The 18,366-nt window shown below is 35.7% G+C and overlaps 1 protein-coding gene across 4 annotated transcripts in view; it reads left to right on the top strand.

Moving 5' to 3' along the window:
- Window positions 1-18,366, top strand: part of BANK1 (B cell scaffold protein with ankyrin repeats 1) — a 327,436-nt gene that overhangs the window by 283,330 nt on the left and 25,740 nt on the right. For all 4 annotated transcript variants that reach the window (XM_077142683.1, XM_077142682.1, XM_077142680.1 and 1 more), the window contains one exon: window positions 5,889-5,957. In XM_077142683.1, coding sequence (XP_076998798.1) covers window positions 5,889-5,957 — 69 coding nt within the window. The remainder of the gene's footprint in view (window positions 1-5,888; window positions 5,958-18,366) is intronic.

The following is an 18,366-nucleotide window of genomic DNA, read 5'->3' as shown; positions in this document are numbered from 1 at the left end:
TTATTGACCATTTGTTTATCATCTTCAGAGTAATGTCTGGTCAGATTTTTTGCCCATTTTTGTTTTAATTCAGTTGTTTGTCTTTCTGTTATTGAGTTGTATGACATTTCTTTTTATATTCTGGATATTGAACCCTTACTGGGGATGTGATTTCCAAATATTTTCTCCCACTCTGAAGATTGTTTTTTTTACTTTCATGATGAAGTCCTTTAATGAACAAAAGTTTTTAATTTTATTGAAAAACCACTTGTGTGTTTTTACTTTAGTTGCTAATGCTTTGAGTGTAAAGTCTAAGAAACCATTGCCTATTTCAAGGTCCTAAAGATGCTGCCTTACTTTTTTTTTTATAGTTTTGGTTCTTGTATTTAGGTTTTAGATCCATTTTGGGTTAATTTTTATAGATGGTATAAGGTAGGAGTTCACTTTCATTTGTTTGCCTAAGATATCCAGTTTTCCCAGCACCATTGGTTGGAGAGACTATTTTTTACTCATTAAGCAGATCTAATTCTTTCTTACACTTTCATAGCCCGCATGCTGCTTCTGTCTGCAGGATAAAGTCCGGGAGGGTGAGCCAGAGACAAGTTTCCTATTCTCCAGTATTCCAGGCGGTCACCTAATAGATTGGCACAAACACACAAGCACTGTGCATTAGGGTTATTCTGTTCCCTCAGGAACAGGGTCAGGGGCCCGGCAGGCAAACACAAGGGCCCCACAACATGCCTGGAAGGGGTGGTGAGGAGCAACAAGGATGCTACAAGATTTTCCTATCAGTTTTTAAAGCTATGTTTTTTAATTTGGTCTTTGTTTTTATTTAGCATTCTTCCAGTTCCTACAACCATTTAACCATTTTCCAGAGTTATGAGGAAGTTGGCTTTGCCAGTTTTTGCTCATTGTTCAAAGATTCTATGGGGACACAGACTCCTGGAGTGTTTTACAGCACCATCCTGTCTAACCAGAAGCCCTGCCAATTCCAACTGCTAAGTTTTGGCATAATAGTGTAAATTTTCTCAGCCTCCCCTTCCAGGGATTCGATTCCTTTATATGTGAAGTGGAAGGAGTCAGTAATCAAATGTTGCGTGAATTGACATTAAAGGAAATGAATGCCAATATCTTTAAGCACTTAGATGTTCGTTTAACAGCAGAGTAATTTCTAATCCTTCACCCACGCCCAACTTCTAATGTGCTTATACTCTGTGAGATGCATGTTTAGTGAGACATCAGATTGACATAAAGAAATGGTTCTCAGTAATGGGTGATTTTGTCCCTAAAATGTTTAGAGACACTTTTGAGCATCGTAACTAAAAAGGTGCTACTGGCTTCTAATGGGTAAAGGCAGGAGATATTCCTGAATGTCCTACAGTACACAGAATAGCCTCCACAACAAGCAATTTTAGGGTTCAAAATGTCACTAATGTCCCTTTGAGAAGCTCTGATCCCAATTATTTCCTATTTTTAGCCAGAGTAAACATTCAAATAGTTTAGGGAAAAGTCATTTAAAGATGAAATCATAGGTGTGTCAAACAGATACCCACAATTACTTTATATTTGATTACTTATGAATATTCATACGTAAGAACATTCTGTTCCCTGTCTTCGCTGGCTAGACAAAGGAACTCTTTCCACTGCTTTCTTGCATGTCATTGGGCTATTTTGTGATTAGCTCTCAAAAGCTGCAAATGGGGAAAGGTGGTAGGGTGGTAAAAGAGGATAGGGAAAGTCAGGCTGTAGGAATTGAATTATGGCCCTGGTCCCTCCAGATTGTTTCTCATCTCTAACCTTGGTCGTCAGTAGGACACTAATAACGTAACTGATCTTTGCTGAAATGAATACACAAAATGGAGACTGCTGCTGCTCTGAATAGTTTCATTCCCTGAGAGCCCAGAACACAATCCAGAACCATGCATTTTATTTCATATCAATTCTTCAGTTTCAAGAATGATTCATCAGTGATAGGTGTATGGCTCTAAACAACATTTCATTAGACACTTCTAATGAGCATGAGACTTCAAAGCATTTGTGGCTATAATTCATATCTTTATGGATGTTTTAGGTTATTAGATAGAGTTTTTGTCAATTTAGCCACTTAAAAATTAATTTAAAATTAACTTTCTCCAGATATTCTAAGAAGGCCAATTCTAGAAGATTCCCTTTGCTTAAATATGTCTCAAGTGAGGCTGACATGAAGAATGTTCTTGCAGAAGCAGCCTGGAAAGACAAATAGTGCAAGTGAATTCATTAAATTTCACCTTCTCCTCCTCCTCTGCTCCTCTGCTATTGCTGCTTTGCCTAACATTTTGAATATTTAATACCATGCTAATTTTTCCCATTCAATGTCATTTCTATTCTAGAGAAAAGTTTAGAGAAGTCATTCCACTAATACTTAAAATAAATGGGCGGTGGTATTTGAGACATTTGCATTGTTTGAGAATACTCTGAACCTCAAAAATAGTTTTTCTTTCTTTATGGGCTTTTTGTGTTTAAAAGTTGTGACAACTACTAATAATGCATTCATTTTTCTTTCTTCTCAAATTCAAATTTTAGGTAGGAGGAGAAAAATAAGATTTCACTGGGGCAGAGAGTCATCAAAGTCGACGTATGTCATAATTGCTTTTGATAGCTTTCTTTTGAGTATTAATGCACTAAAATGTAGTCAAATATAACATCATCCAAGAATTCAAAGACATGAACAGGAGTATCTCAATATATTATAAAAAATAACTTTGGTCCATGATTTAACTTTCTCATCATTCTATTAGTCTAAGACACTTGATTGCAAATAATCTCTTCTTCAAAACATAGCATTCTATTTAAACTGAAGAATTCATCCAGGCATGATTGGCCCTGGAATGATTTGGTAAGTAAAATTGGTAGCATCTAACAATGTTAGAGCTGAGACCTTAGAGATTATCACACCTAAGCACTAACTTTAAAAGCAAGAAATAAAGGCCTAGTAGGAGATCATTCTCCTAGTTCATGCATGCTGTTACTATAAAGACAAAACTCTACTCCTTCCTCTATGCCAAGGTGCTTAGCAAATTCTGGTATATTGATTTTTTCAATTACAATGTGTTTAATTAAAGCAGACTCTCATACGACTCATGACAAATCTTGTAGTACAAGAACATGTAATTTTTTATATAAATGTGAGCTACCCATAAACCAGGGCTCAATTGTCACTATGGCATGAGTTTTATACTTACCTCTTGTGAATGGGTTTTATATTCAACTTCTTGTGAAGGTTGTGTGGGTGAATACAGTAAAGTATATAAATCTTTTTAGAACAAAGATTTGGTTGGTGAATGAAATATTAAATGTTTCAGGTAATATTAACTATAAAAAAAAGATGGGCAAAAAACCCTAGAATTTTATGTCTATCTGTCCTTTACCTAAGGTTAATCATGGGGTTTCTTTCCTTTGATGCGCATGTTTGCCTACATGATAATTTTGATGAGCTAGCTCTTTCTTCAGGAAATAAGTTGAAATAAGTCTTTTCCCAAGGTTATCACATATGCAAAAATACCTTCTAACTTTCATAGTGATGAATAGATGGTGTGTTTGGCAATGTGTTCATTGCTAATTCAGTCTTTGTAACAACGTGAGGTGTGTCTGGAACCAGGAGAAGGAGCATAGTGGTAATGTGTGTTGTTGGGGGGTCATACAGATAGAGAGCACATTTGTACCATGAGCGTGACTTATTGGTCATTCTGATTTCAAGAAGTGTTATTAGCACTACTTTCATAATTATCCCACTCAAGTCATCCTACTTTCCCATCCTAATCTCCTACCCCCATCTCAGGCTGTTCTAAATATAAACCCTGGGGAAATCTCAATCTCAAAAAATACATACGCGGCTTAATCTAGAAACTGAAAGGGAGTGTTTATTTATTTACCATTTACTGTATTTTGCGCATGCTTGCATTTCTTTTCAGCAGAAAATATTTCAATAAAACATAAGGTGATTTTTTAACACATTAACTCCAATGAGCTGGAAAAAAACATCCCATTTCTAAGTCCTTTATAGCTGCAATACTCAGCAGAACTTTTAAAACTTAATCAAACCCAGGTCTCTGGCATGGCAGACAAGAACTCTGCCTGTTGAGCCACCATGGCTTGCCCAATGTACCTTATTTTATTTGGAGAATTTATTGCCTGGATTTTTATTGTATTCAGATTATCTCCCATATGAATAATTCCAGATCAGAGTTTTTCAGTCTTAGCCATGCTTAGCTGTTATCTTAACAATCTTGGCAAAACAAGTTTGGAAAGTCTGATGTTATTAAAACTTCAAAGGCATTTCATGTTTGAAAGATTTTTAGATCTGGCTAATGAAAAAAATCAAATGTCATTTATAAAAATTCTTCTAATATTCTCAAATGCTTTCATACAGTCTATATCCCTAAATATATTTTATTTTAGGGGAAAAGTAAACCATGAACCCAGTAAGATATATTTATTATGTTTTCCAAATATTTTCTTGAAGCAGAAAACTGATTTTCAACAAGAAATGTTATTTCATATGCTTGATTTTTTTAAAAACATCATATTTTGAAAACATACTTGCCTATCCTGTTTGAAGGAAGGTGACTGCAGCTCACAAGCGATAGATGTTGAATAAATACTTATTGATTTGATACAATTTGAGCCACTTTTTAAATACAAAAATTGCCCTCTGGACTCATCACAGATATGACTTTGATATTGGATTGGTTTAAAGAATATTTAATCTTAATAATTAAGAGATCCAAGAAAACTCTTGGGATGCTCCTTCCAATCAAAGCCATCAGACACCATCCAACTAGAGCACTCTTTCTTCCCTGTGCCCAGTTTTGCTAGCCCAGGCAATTTTGGGTGAGCTGCTGAGAGGAACAACAGGCCCAGCAATGCTGGAGGTACTCCATTTAATCACCTCCTTTAGTCTCCTCCTTTATCTTTAAAGAGGGAATAGTTATGGGAGGAAATAGGCTGTGTTACTCTAAAGAATTCAAAGCTTTCTGGCCTAAATCACATCTCTACTAACAGTAACTCTGGGATCATTGCAAAATTACTTAGGCTTTCTACCTCCCTCATCTGTAAACATGGGGTTGGAATAAATCTCCAAGGCCTCTTCTTTTCCTCATCCCATAGTTCAGACTACTCATAAAAAACACATGTAACTCTGGATGTTCATTTACTCAAGTAAAGTTGTAAAGGGTATAGACATTTTCATTAGCAAATGCCAGAAGCTATGGAACTTTGGGGGGTGCTAAATAAATATCAAATATCAATGTTATCATTCATCTGCAAAATGGGGTGAGTAATGCTGACTGGTCTCACAAAATTTTGTGTGAGAAATTATAAATGAGAATAAAGCACTTTTCAGATCATGAAGTAATTCTAACAAGCTGCTTTAATAGGTCTGAGGTCTAGCTAGATGATGCAAGTGTTTTTTTGTTGTTGTTGTTATTATTATTGCATCTGTGAAATACAAAAGTCTTTTCATCTGTTTGAGAACAGTCATTATCCTTGCTTATCACCAGAAAGTCAGCATGAGTAATTTCTGTGCAAGTAGAATTTTTTATGTGATTTTAACATTTATCACTTTTAACAAAATGCAGCTTTTATCTTAACCTGGTATCAAAATGAAATCATATCTTGATTTAAATAGTTTAATGAAGCATTCCATCGGCATTATACTACTTTGCCCAAAGAAAATGCTTTTGAAATGACTGATAAGTTGCACAAATGAAAAAATTGTAAATTTAATAATCCTCCTACTCAAAAATAATACAACTCAGGAATTGCTACTAAGGAAAATGATTTATTGCATTCCAGCATCCTAGAGACTTACACAGTATGTTTCCTCTTTAATGTTTATGTTCAATAAATAATGCAGTCTATGTTTTTTACAGTGTTCCAACAAAAGACAGCCAGAAGACAATCTGATGGTGACAAGTTCCATTGTCTTCCTAAAAAACAAGGTACTGACACAGGCTTCAGTTTATTTAATGTACTCTTCAAGGGAATCTTATGAATACTGAATAAAGCCTCCTGGGAGAGAAGTCAATAATTGTATATGTGATTAATTTTAGTCTTAAGTTTTCATCTTACCCAATAAAATTTTTTTCCATAAGATCAATGCAAAACAATTACTTTAATTAACAAAGACAGGAAATGGCCTTAGAATATTTCTGGTGGTGATGTTGATACTGTAATCAGGGCTCTAGGAAAATCAAGTAAGATAAATTTCCTAACTCATGTTAGAGACCATTCTCCTGTAGGCCATGAGAGGCAAGCCCTCTGGAAGTTAATTTGGTGGAAGGGACAGATGGTTGACTACGCAGCCTGGTTCCCCAGAGGAGAAGGCCAACACTGGGTTTCTGTGCTCCACATTGAGCTCCAAGAGAAGATTGTACCTTTTCCCACAGTTTTCTTGCCTTCAGCACTTGATCCAACATTTTTATAAGCCATGATTTGTTATGTAGAGAAAAGCTTAAAATTATAGCTATTAAGACATTTCACAAAAGAAGGATATTTTCCTCTTGTTCTCTAAGGGGGCCGCTGCTTCCAGATTTCCTTGAAACACTGGTCTTCTATTGAAAAGAGAGACTCTAGCAGATCATATATTATTATTTTTCTGACAGTGAAACCTTGGTTAAGTTTCGAAAATGAAAAATTTTAAAGGTGGCAGACATGGGGGACTGGCTCTTGTGATCAGTGAATATATATAGACCTTTTTAACCTCAACCCACCTTGGAAATAGCGTCACTCAAAAATAATATTATCTTCAAGTTGTTATATGCAAATTGTTGAGACAGATACTAAAATAAAACTGGGAAATTATTTCAGAGTGGTCACCAAAACACTCTCAGTCTCACAGTCTGCCCCCTCATGTGCAGTTAAGTGCAAATTGAGCCACCTTCTAACACCCAGTAACCATTGAATTCAGAACCTCAATGGACCTACTCCCAGGACACCTGAATTATCCTCCAAACAAAGGTGTGTCCTTCAAAGATGTAGTCTTCACTCTCCACTGCAAGTGCATTTCTATGGCAGCAGGGTTGTATTTAGAAGATTCTTCCAATGTACCAGTGTTTGCCTTAATTTTCCAGGGATGCCAAAACAAAATACCATAAACTAATTGACTTAAACTTGGGCATTTATGACTCGGTTTGGAAGCGAGAAGTCCAAAATCAAGGTATCGGCATTCCACGCCTTCACTACAGTACTGGTAGTGACTTCCTGACAATCAATTTCTGCCTCCGTCATATGGTGACATGTTTCCTTCTGTCTCCTCCCATGGCTGAGATTACTGTGTTCTAATATCCTATGTTTATAAGGTCTCCTGTCTTGCCAGAGCATGGCCCACCCAGATTCAGTTTGGCTTCATCATAGTAGAATCTTAAAAGGTTCACACCGACAGAACCAGGGTGTAGGACTGAAGATTTCATTTGCAAATGAGATCACATTCACAGGACCAGAGGTGGGGACTTGAGCATGTCTTCATGGGGACCTGATTCCATCTATCACACTGTATGAATGTAAGTCATCACGAAGCTGGACTTTTAGACTCCCATGAATCACTTGAATATACTGTTTGTAAATTTAATGCAAAAAACTAACTCCGTTTGTCAGATTTTCCATTTTTAGTGATTTCATGTTTATTGAAGAAAGAGATGAGATATCTCTTTTAAGTCTACTATTTTCCTGCCTCTGTACCTTCCACTCTCTCAAGAAATAAATGCAAAATTCCGTGTGAGACCATTGTTTAATTAGGTTCTAACCTAGTTACTAAAGATTTAAACAAAAATAGATTATTCCTATCTGGGCTCCTCCACATACCTCACAGAGCTTTGGAATGAGTAAAAGGAGGAGATGGAAAATGCTTTCAGCTCTTTGGAAGCAAATTCCCCTGAAATATTTTTCTTGCAAATTATTCAACCATCATATTTTTAATTAAATTCTGTTAAGAATTAAGTAAAAAATATCAAGAGGGCCCCAGTAGATGGTGGAAGGTCACAAGCAGTCACTGTAACGAAGACATCCTTGGAATTCTTAAATGTACCAATTTATCCTTCGGGCTGTCCCATAGAGAGCAGTATAAAGAAAGTTTGCTAGCATCCGTTAAGCCTAGAAGAGCTAAATTATTATTCTACCACTTGTGTAGAAAAATGATACCCATCTATACTCAGAAATAAGGGGAGGAGAGAATTAGGTGAAAGGGACCAAAGACCTGATCATAAAATATTTTCCTGGATCAATATCTGTCTGTATTTTGTTACCTAATTTGCTCCATCAAAGTCAACTATCCCTAGATTTTTAAAACTCTTCAGGGCCTGTGATGCTGAAAACTTTAATCAAATTTTATATGGATTTGAGTGTAGACATTTAAATCCAATTTATTGATGAAGTTTTTGGTTAGTCATCTTAGAGCAGTTTTGTGGGTCCCTTAATCCTGGAAATTGGTGACCCAACAGAATAAAGCAGAATTTGTTCCATTTAAAAGGACTAAGGGACCATTAACCTTATGAAAAGGTTTTTAAAAATCCCTAATAACTACAATCTACAGGGAAATGAACATCTGGCATGAGAAAAAAGATAAGAATGACTGGGAAGATTTTGAAATACAATAATTAAGTGCTTAAAAAGCTTTCCTCCATCCAGTCCTTTTTCTCTGAACTTTTAAAGTTATTTATGACTATTTAGTCAATGGACCATAGTAGGCAATCAGAAGTGCTTCTTATTAAATGAATGTTTTTCAAACACCCGGTGACTTCATGGTATAATAGGAAAAGAATTATAGGCTTCTCCAATGGTAATCTCTTTATTTAGTAGAGGGGAAAAAAAAGGGCCTTTTATGAGATGTTTGTCAGAACTGATATTTTCTAAGGAGACTGCTAAGTTTTCTAAGGAGAGTAAATGAAATTATTTAATCTCCCACTATATGCTGAAAGGAAAAGGGATTATAAAAGCCAGCTATTTTCCCACTGAAAGTGTATTTCAAATGCCCAAGGTACAAGGCTGCCAAGGGATTGCCAGGAAGTTAAATTATTGCTAAATCAAGGAATTTTCCTGAGGACAAAAACAAGAACAAAAAACAACCGGTGCTCTTTCCTTGAAACTCAATGGATTGATTCAACTCGATTTTCACAACTTTAAAAATATATAAGGAAAATGAGAAGGACACTGGATAACAGATAAAACTTTCCATCAAAATACAATTGTCAAATCAATTTTGCAAGTTGTTTTAGAAATTAGAAAGCTCTAGAGAACATTGTCTGAATATGCTGCCACCCACACTTCCATCCCACTGCCCAAAATTGAGGCTCAAAGGGTAGTCAGGGGATTGGCTTATTGTTTTGTTTCCATTTTTTAATTGTCAGAATTAAATGTTGTCATGGTGATTGGAATTTTTCAGGTTTTTGAAGTCTGAGTCATATTAAGCAAGCTCGTGGAAGATTGATCATTAACCCTCAGTGCCAACCTAGTAAACCCATAATAGGGGACTAGTCCCTCTCAGTGACTAGAATGCTTGCGTTCATTAGGACCCTGGAAACATAATAACTTTTCTGTAAAATATATTGTTACTAAAAGATTACTAGATCAACATGGATCAAGTCAAAGGAGGAATTTAAGGACTCTTTCTTCAAGGACATGGAAATACCTGATTAACTTTCTCTGCATCACTAAATGGTATAATGGTCTAGGGTCAAGATTGTACACATCTCCCATATCTGTTATCCTGTTTTCTTGGACTGTGAGGAGGGATTTTTTTCTATACTCATTGAGATCATCCCCATTTTACTACTAATATAGTCTTATCTCAGGTAGGATACACAGCAAATGATGAAGTTCACTAAGTCTTAGCAAACTGATTCCCTGTGGTCAATTGTCAGCTAACTTGACTCAGCTTGTTTATCCATAACCTCCTTAGCTACATGGCTAAATAAGAAATCTCATGAGGAATGTACTATGACTGTCCCTTTAGAGGGAAAATCATTTTCTTCAGGAGTGGAGTGAGGTAGAATATGAGAAATACCTATGCATGCCCTATACCAGTGACCTCTAACTCCCGATGAGCATAAGAATTATTTGAAGATCTTCTAAATTTGTTTGCCTAAGCCCTACTTTATTCTTGGATTAAAATTACAACAAATGAGAATAATTGGCAGTAAATAATCTCAAAACCAACATACCCCCCAAAATAATCCCACCAAAAGAAACAGTATGTTTCAGAGACCACATTGTGACTTAATATGGTCTGTCACTATGTGGTGTTTCAAAAATCACCTGCAAAATATACTTTTAAATTTTTGCCAACACTTAAAACCATGTTTCATGTAAACATTCAAATTTATAGCCACTCCTATTATATAATTGTATCATTTGCTAAAAATGACTTTTTTGATTATTACTTACTGTGTTTTCTCTCTTTGAGACACATTTTTCCAAACTCATAGTTCTCTCAAAAGTGGAAAAAGAAAACAAATACTGAGAGAGCCATGTTATTAAGGGAAAAAGGGGAAAGATAACATACTTATTTGTGATAATGAAGGCCATTGTAACTTTTTTGCTCAGTAATTTTATCTATCTAGCCCCTTTAGGCTTATGAGTTTGCAACCCCTGGTTAAGTACCTGCCCAACAATTCATCACTCAGACTGTAAAATCGTTACTGGCTGGTCTTTTTGGGTGGATGTATGCTCATAGGGAAAATATACTAAGGGAACATATTGTTTATGTGTTCTCTAACTGCCCAGTTCTGCAGCAGTTTGATAAATGTTAGATAATAAAATTTTCTATGAGCAGGAGACTTGGGGAAACGTGGATGATATTACCCTTATTCCTTATGGGAAAAAGGGATTGCTGGTGTCTGAGGTATTTTCACCAGGCTGTTTTACCAGGCTGGATATATTAAAAAGAAAAGAGAGAAAATTTTCAAAATGTGGTCATTTGTACTCCATAAAAGAATAGTGGCCTCAGTTCCCTTTTCCAGTAAAACTTACATTTCCATTTGTCGTATTGCTCACAAAGGTTTTTTTGTTGTTGTTGTTAAAGTCATACCTGGAAAAAAGTTGTATAATAACTAGTTCAGATCTAAAATGCATTTACACACAAGATACTCTCTCAAGCAGTGGGGACAACCAAATCATTAGGTCGAGTCCTCAATCTTGAGATTTGTCCCTGTGAAATTTATTCCTGTAAAAGATAAGCTAAACCTACTTAAAATTAAGTCTAGGAGTCACCCCCAGAGAACCTCTTCTGTTACACAGATGTGGTTGGTCTCTCTGTAAGCCGACATGGCAAGTGAACTCACTGCCCTCCCCCACTACATGGGACGTGACTCCCTGGCAACGTGGGACTGAAATCCCGGGATGAGCCAGAACCCAGCATCAAAAGATTGAGAAAGCCTTCCTGACCAAAAGTAGGAAGGGAGAAATGAGAAAAAATAAAGTGTCGGTGGCTGAGAGATTTCAGAGTCAAGAGGTTATCCTGAAAGTTATTCTTATGCATTGTATAGATATCCCTTTTTAGTTTATTGTGTATTGGAGTAGCTAGAGGGAAGTGCCTAAAACTGTAGAGCTGTGTTCCGGTGGCCATGTTTCTTGAAGATGATTATATAATGATATAACTTTTACAGTGTGACTGTGTGATTGTGAAAACCTTGTGTCTGATGCTCCTTTTATCTAGTGTATGAACAGATGAGTAGAAAATAAACAAAGAATGGGGGGACAAAGGCTAAAATAAATTGGGTAGATGGAAATACTAGTGGTCAATGAGAGGGAGGGGTAGGGGTATGGTGTATATGAGTTTTTTCTTTGTTCTTTTTTTTCTGGAATGATGCAAATGTTCTAAAAAATGATCAAGGTGATGAATATACATCTATGTGATTGAGCAGCTGATTGTACACCATGCATGGAATATTTGTATGCTATGAGTATTTGTATATTAAGTTTTATCAATAAAATTTTTTTAAAAAAAAGAACATCTGGGGCTAGAACTGAGAATTTATAAAGGTTTCATGCACTAGGTTTGCCTTCCTGGAACATGTAATTCCCAGAGGGTTCTTAGGTCAGATAAATCCTGAAACTTAGAGGGGCCAGCCTCTCCATGATTATCAGTTAATTACAACCCCCTATCTGTTAGTGGGGACACCCCTTCTCAACATGAAAAAGTCAGAAAGGCATTGCCCAAAGATCCCTATAGATTGGAAAAAGGATTAAAGGAGAAGGAGGAGGCATAACAGAGAAAATGGGATATAGCAAACAAGTATGGCTACTGAATCATTATATTTATATTCCTTCTGGCCTCCAGTGTTTTGGAGCAGCTAGAAGGAAAAATCTGAGATGATGGAATAATAAGTAGCCTGTGACAAACTCTGGGATCTGTTCTGTAACTACCTGTTAAATTGTGCTTTGAAAATTATTGCTTTGTATATATGTTATATTTTACAATTTAAAAAAGTTTTAAGAAAAAGAGGAATGATTTAATGTTACACATTGCATCCTGTGATTCTCAAATACAGCTTTGTGACAGAGGGATGGGATGGCCCAGAAGTATTCTTAGTAATTTAGCTGTTTGGATATCTCCCATCCATAGTGCAGAGCACCATGGCTCCCCTCTGTGTGGCAAGGCTGCACTAGATGGACAGAAGCTTGCTAAACCCTGGGATCTTGGATTTTGACTGCTCTGATCAAACTCCTCAGCAGTCCTAGGACTGAGAACAAAATTTAACAGAACACAGAAAATAGAAAAAAAAAAAAAAAGAACAAATAAACTCCAAATCTCTTGGTGAATAATGATCCTATATATGTGTCCTGTCAAAAGAAACTCAATACCAACAATAATCAATATAATGGTTTTATTGGATGAGAAACCGCCAGAGCAGGGAGAACTCAAACCTAAGTAAGAGTCTCAAAATAGTTAGCAAGTTGCATTGACTTATAAAGACAATTAGGTGATTTCCAAAAGGGAAGTTTCAATAATTGGTTGACATTTAGGTTCCTTATTATAAAGTGCAAAATGATCAAGTGGAGAATGATCATAGATTGGTTATTACAGTATATTTGTCTATTTCTGAGAGACTATTTCTATTGGACTGAAACCAGTTTATTTGCAATTATTGCTTAATCTGGCACCTCTGTAGGGTGCATTCCTTTTTTTCCCCAGAAAGCCCCACTTTTGTTTTAACTCTTTAGAAAGTCCCTTCTACTTCTCAATAAAGGGATTGCTCCCAGTCATACACCAATGTGGGTAGCCAATTTATTTTATTTAACAGTCCCCCATTTTGGTCATTTTTCCGATGATTTCATTGTGAACTTGGCCAAAATTCTCTGCTCACCACCATTAATCTCTCCACTAGTCTGAGATCACAGTAGTCTCAGTTTCAGGAAGTCACAGCAGACTCAGTCTCCCTTTTAAATCCCATGCTGGTTTTTCATTTTTTATTGTAATGGGGTGTGTTGGGTGGCTGTTAAACTACATTTAAGTCTCTTGGAGTGGAGTTTTTAACTTGTTCGAAAGGATTATGGTAATGACCCCTTTTTCAATGCAGTGAGACTATTGTTTATTTTATGTTTAATTTCAGTCTCTCTCCAACAGAGACTGTCCCATTTCCAATTCATTTTCTTTTTGACTGGATATTTTAAGAGCAATCATTTGTCTTATGAGTGACAAAGAATTTGAACAAATTTTTGAAACACAGTCGGCACAACAAGAATTAAAAATGTGTATTCCAATAATTACTATTTAGAGACATGACTCCAAAGTGTGTTATTTGTTCCCAAATTTCCATTGAATCAGGAACCATGGTCCGAAAATAAATCTGTCCATTGAAATGTTTGTGTGACCTATGTCCTGGAATATTCTGATTTTATCTTTTAAATTTTTAAATTATTTGCTACACTGCCAGATTTAGTAACATAAAACAACATTGTTCATGCATCCGAGTGCAAATGCCCCTCTTCTGGGCAGTCAGATTTTTTAGGGCCTGTCTATTCTGTAAAACCACAGATGCTATGCTATTTACTTCATCTTGGAGGGTCAGAGAATTTTTTAGAATAGTGTTGCAGCTTTTTTCCATTACCTTTGATATATTTATAATTGTTCACTCCAGATCATATGTCTCCAAGGAAGGTATGGTGGTGTGCGTGAAAGAATGAAACTCCATATTACAGTATATTAAAGGGTTGGAATTATTTATTTTTTTGGTCAGGTTTGGACTAGATGTACAAAGGAGCTTAAATGAACTATTTGGCCAGCATTTAGGGTAGGCAGTTTCATCACAGTCAGAGCAAGGTATCCTATTGCATATCTTCCCAACCAATCATGGGAAAATGTTTAATATAATCTTTTTCAATAAGAAATAAATATTGCTTTGGGTAACTTTATGGGTAAAATAGAACTGCCTCAAGTAATCGAATCTTTGGGTGACCAATAAAGTGGGGATTTAGTTAAATTATAATAACAACCAGTATTCTGTTAAGGAGACACAAAAGACTAGAGGCAAATCCAGCCATTTTTAGGGGAGAATTTCCTCTATGAATTCATCTGGAATAATGGTCACCCCAGAGCACATCAAACTTATTGTATTATATAAAGAAATAATAAATTCCAGCAGCTAGATTAATAAGTATATTTTGAAAATTTTGAAACTCTGTGTGTGAAACTCTATGGGTTGATTATAGCTAGTGTGGTACTACTTATTTTAAAGCCAGTGTCATTTTAAGCAGGGAGCCATTTAAGATATTTATGATGAAACAGTAAGGTTAAATCATATGAGTCAGGGAATTTCTCCAAAGTATTGTTTTCCGTTGAGATATTCCATACAAATAGGAACCTTTCTAGTGACACAAGAAATTGTTATTAGCATCAGAGAGAGTATAATCTGTGAATGTATTGGAAACAGCTGTTGTCCTGTCCCTTTTGGTGCTAAATGAAATTGTAGTAGTGGGCTTTATACAAATTATGGCCTTTCTTCATATAGCAATTGGTTAAGTGGGCTATATAAGAGATTTTTTGTATTGCTAGAGCTAAAGAAAGGGTAGTTTTAATTTAATATACTTGAGATAAATAAAATAATATTATTATAACTAAAGATTTCACTTGGTACTAAGAAAGATTGGCAAATAGGTCAATATGGGGATAGTTCAAACCTGTGATTTCATGTTACATGATCATGGGTAAAACTGTCCACCTCTGAAGTTGTCCACTTCTGAAACTACCTGGTTCTGATCCTTAATCAGTTTCAATTTATAGTCATTTACTGGGATGACTGTTTAATTTTAGTCCCTGGGAGAGGCCTGCTTAAACTGAAAGATATGAATCCAAGGGTTAACTTTTTGTTATTTTATAGCAATAGAATATTTTTCTAAGTCTAGGCAGGTCATTTTTAGGGAGGTTTAAAATACATCCCCTAAATGTGAAGTCATAAAGAGAAATCAAGATATCATCTAGGAGTTGAATTTGGAGGAAACAAAATGGTTAGAGTAGTCACATTTGAATAAATGTGTTAATCTCACTTAGTTAAGCAAGATCATGGGTCATTGTGAGACAACACTTGGTTTTCTATTAACCAAAGTATTAATAAAAATGAGAGTAGTTATTATGGGAGGTAACATGATTATTTTAAATATAAGAAATTATTTTTACACTGTTTTTGTAACATCTTGCTGACTGAAAGCAGACCAATAATCCAAGGACATTTTATCTCTGTAACAAAAGAAAATCCAGTTCATTAAATTATTTGATATGAAAACTCTTAAAAATCTTATACATAAACCCAGCAACTCTGACCAGCTTTGACCACATGAAATGAAATTCCTTTTCTGAAAACCTTCTACAATTTTCTGTATACATTCAAGTTTTTTTCCTACATTTTCTTCAGTTTTGTTTTGCAACAACCAGTTGTCTTACTTTAGGGAAAAACTACTTGTTTTTCTTAAAGAAACAAAGACACATTCTATATATCTGTTATACTTTGGTTATCAAAAACATCCTTAAAAACTGTCTTTAAAAAAGCAAAATATTGTCAAAGTAAATTTTATCAAAATAGTGACTCAGTTTGGTCAATGTAAACTATACCTATTGTCAATTATAATTTTTGTCATCTTAAACATCTTGTAAGCATAATTTTAGTTTTTAAATCACTAACCTTGTATAATTTTAAGAAAAACATACTTAAGTAAAGTAAAAACATGCTCATATTGTATCTATTGCTTACAACTCAAAAGACATGACTGCTTCTATTTAGCCATCTATGTAGTTTCATTTGCTAAAGATCTACCTAGGTCATCAAAACTTGAGTTTTTAAACATTTGGGTTAGCTTTTAAAAACATTTGAAGCATTAAAAGTTTGATTTCTTTAATTCCCAGGTTTTGCAAATATTTACCTTATATAAATGCTTATCTATCCTTAAGCCAACTTGAACAAAATTCTTTAAGGAATTTTAAAGGTTATTCTGGCAATATCATCTGGAGGAAAAAATACAATACACATAACAAATATGCATAAACATTCAGACAAATCCAATAAAGATTTATAATTTAAAATTTCTAGACATGAGTCAAACAAATTGACTCTAAAAACACAGAAAAATAAAACTCACTAGATTATATAAAGTTCTGGCTTTTTGTCTTTGCCTTGGCAAATGGTGGTTCTCTGTGTTTTTGAGTCAGAATTCCCAAGGGTAAACTATAGTTAAGTATGTTTAAAACTGGGGACTGTTTTAGGATTCTTTTTGACTAGGTAGAAGGCCAATTTATGTTTTTCCTCTCATCGTAATGGTTCAGAAGTTCAGGGTTTAGTTAACTTATAAAGGGGAATAGCCAATTGAGAGGAGCATTGGTGACAGTAGCCAGCATGTTCCAAAAACCCTTCAATTGGGGATCATTTAAGTAATAGCATGGAAGGGTTGATTCAGATTTGTATGAGGTGTTTTGATGTGTTCCTAGAAAGGGAGTCTGATTGGGCTTGGCCATGCATATAGGAACTGGACGATCTGGAATGTAATTTTTTTTTTTAAACATGGGCAGGCACCAGGAATCGAACCCGGGTCCTCTGGCCTGGCAGGCAAGCATTCTTGCCTGCTGAGCCACTGCGGCCCGCCCTGTAATTTTTTTTGTATGCTGTATGGTGGGGGTCATATTTCATTCTTTTCTCATGTGCATATCCCGTTATTGCAGCACCATTTGATTAATTTTTGTTTGTTTGAAAAGTGCATGGGCCAGAAATTGAGCCCACGTCTCCTGCCTGTCAAGTGAGAATTCTACTGCTGAACTACCCTTGCGCTCCCTGGAATGTGATTTTGTTTTGTGAGAAGATCTCTTCCTTTGAAGACATTTCACAGAATAAAGGGATATTCATCATGTGGTGACCCTCTTATTGTTATATAAGGTTTGGATAATGGTCAAAATGACAACTGAACTAGCTGATATAATTTCTTCTACAATTAGAATGATTTTTCTTGGAGCCTGGGAAATCCTTTATGATGGAACAAAATTCAACCTTTGTCTGATACATTGGGCTCAGCAGATGGTCTAATTTTTATGGGCAACTGACCTGTGAGCTTTGGGGTATCATGTGGAAAAGGTAATGATAAGAGGGATTTGTGGGAATATAGGGGAGAGGGCATTAGGACTAGTATCAAGACTTTTCAACTTTTCTCTAAGAACTCTAAGAATTCTTTTAAAGGGCTATTGTAGAAGCATTTTCTCTTTTAAAAGCTTCTCAACAACAATCAAAAATGCCCCACTCCTTTTTGGAGTCTGGCACCCTCTATTCAAGTACACCTTTCAAGTGTACCATAATAGCTCACTCAAATGTTCCCCAAAGTGGCCACTGCAAACTCAAGTCATCCCTGGTGAGATTTACACATTTATTCAAAAGTAAACATGAACTAGGCTCATAGTGAGAAAACGTGTAAGTAGCAGACATCTTTGCTGAAGAAGAATAGAGAGATCTAAGTTTAAATTGAGAAGGGCCTATGTTCAAATATTCTGAAAATAAAAATGATATAGGGGTCCTGCAAACAGAAAAATGGCTGTCTTAATGTGTGCCAGAATCTGTGTATACCCTCCACAGGCAGGCAGAGCAAAATAACCACCAAGGTGGTTTGGATCAGACCAAAACCAAGTGGAACAACAAACCCAAAGAACTCAATGCAAAGTGAAGTTCAGATCTGCAAGAAAATCACCCCTTGAATTCCATGGGAAGGAAGAGAGCAGCCAATGCAAAGGGTCCCATGGATATTGACATCTGATCACTTACCAGCTGCAGGAATCTTCTCTGGATCCCACTTCTGACACCAGAAATTGTCAAAAACTGAATCACCAATAATAATCAGTGTAATGGGTTTATGGAAAGAGAAACTGCCCAAGCAGGGAGAGCTCAA

Source organism: Tamandua tetradactyla, chromosome 24 (assembly GCF_023851605.1).
Source record: "Tamandua tetradactyla isolate mTamTet1 chromosome 24, mTamTet1.pri, whole genome shotgun sequence".
NCBI classification, from domain to species: domain Eukaryota; kingdom Metazoa; phylum Chordata; class Mammalia; order Pilosa; family Myrmecophagidae; genus Tamandua; species Tamandua tetradactyla.
Note: the sequence above shows the minus strand (reverse complement) of the source record. Positions and strands in the feature narration are given on the sequence as shown.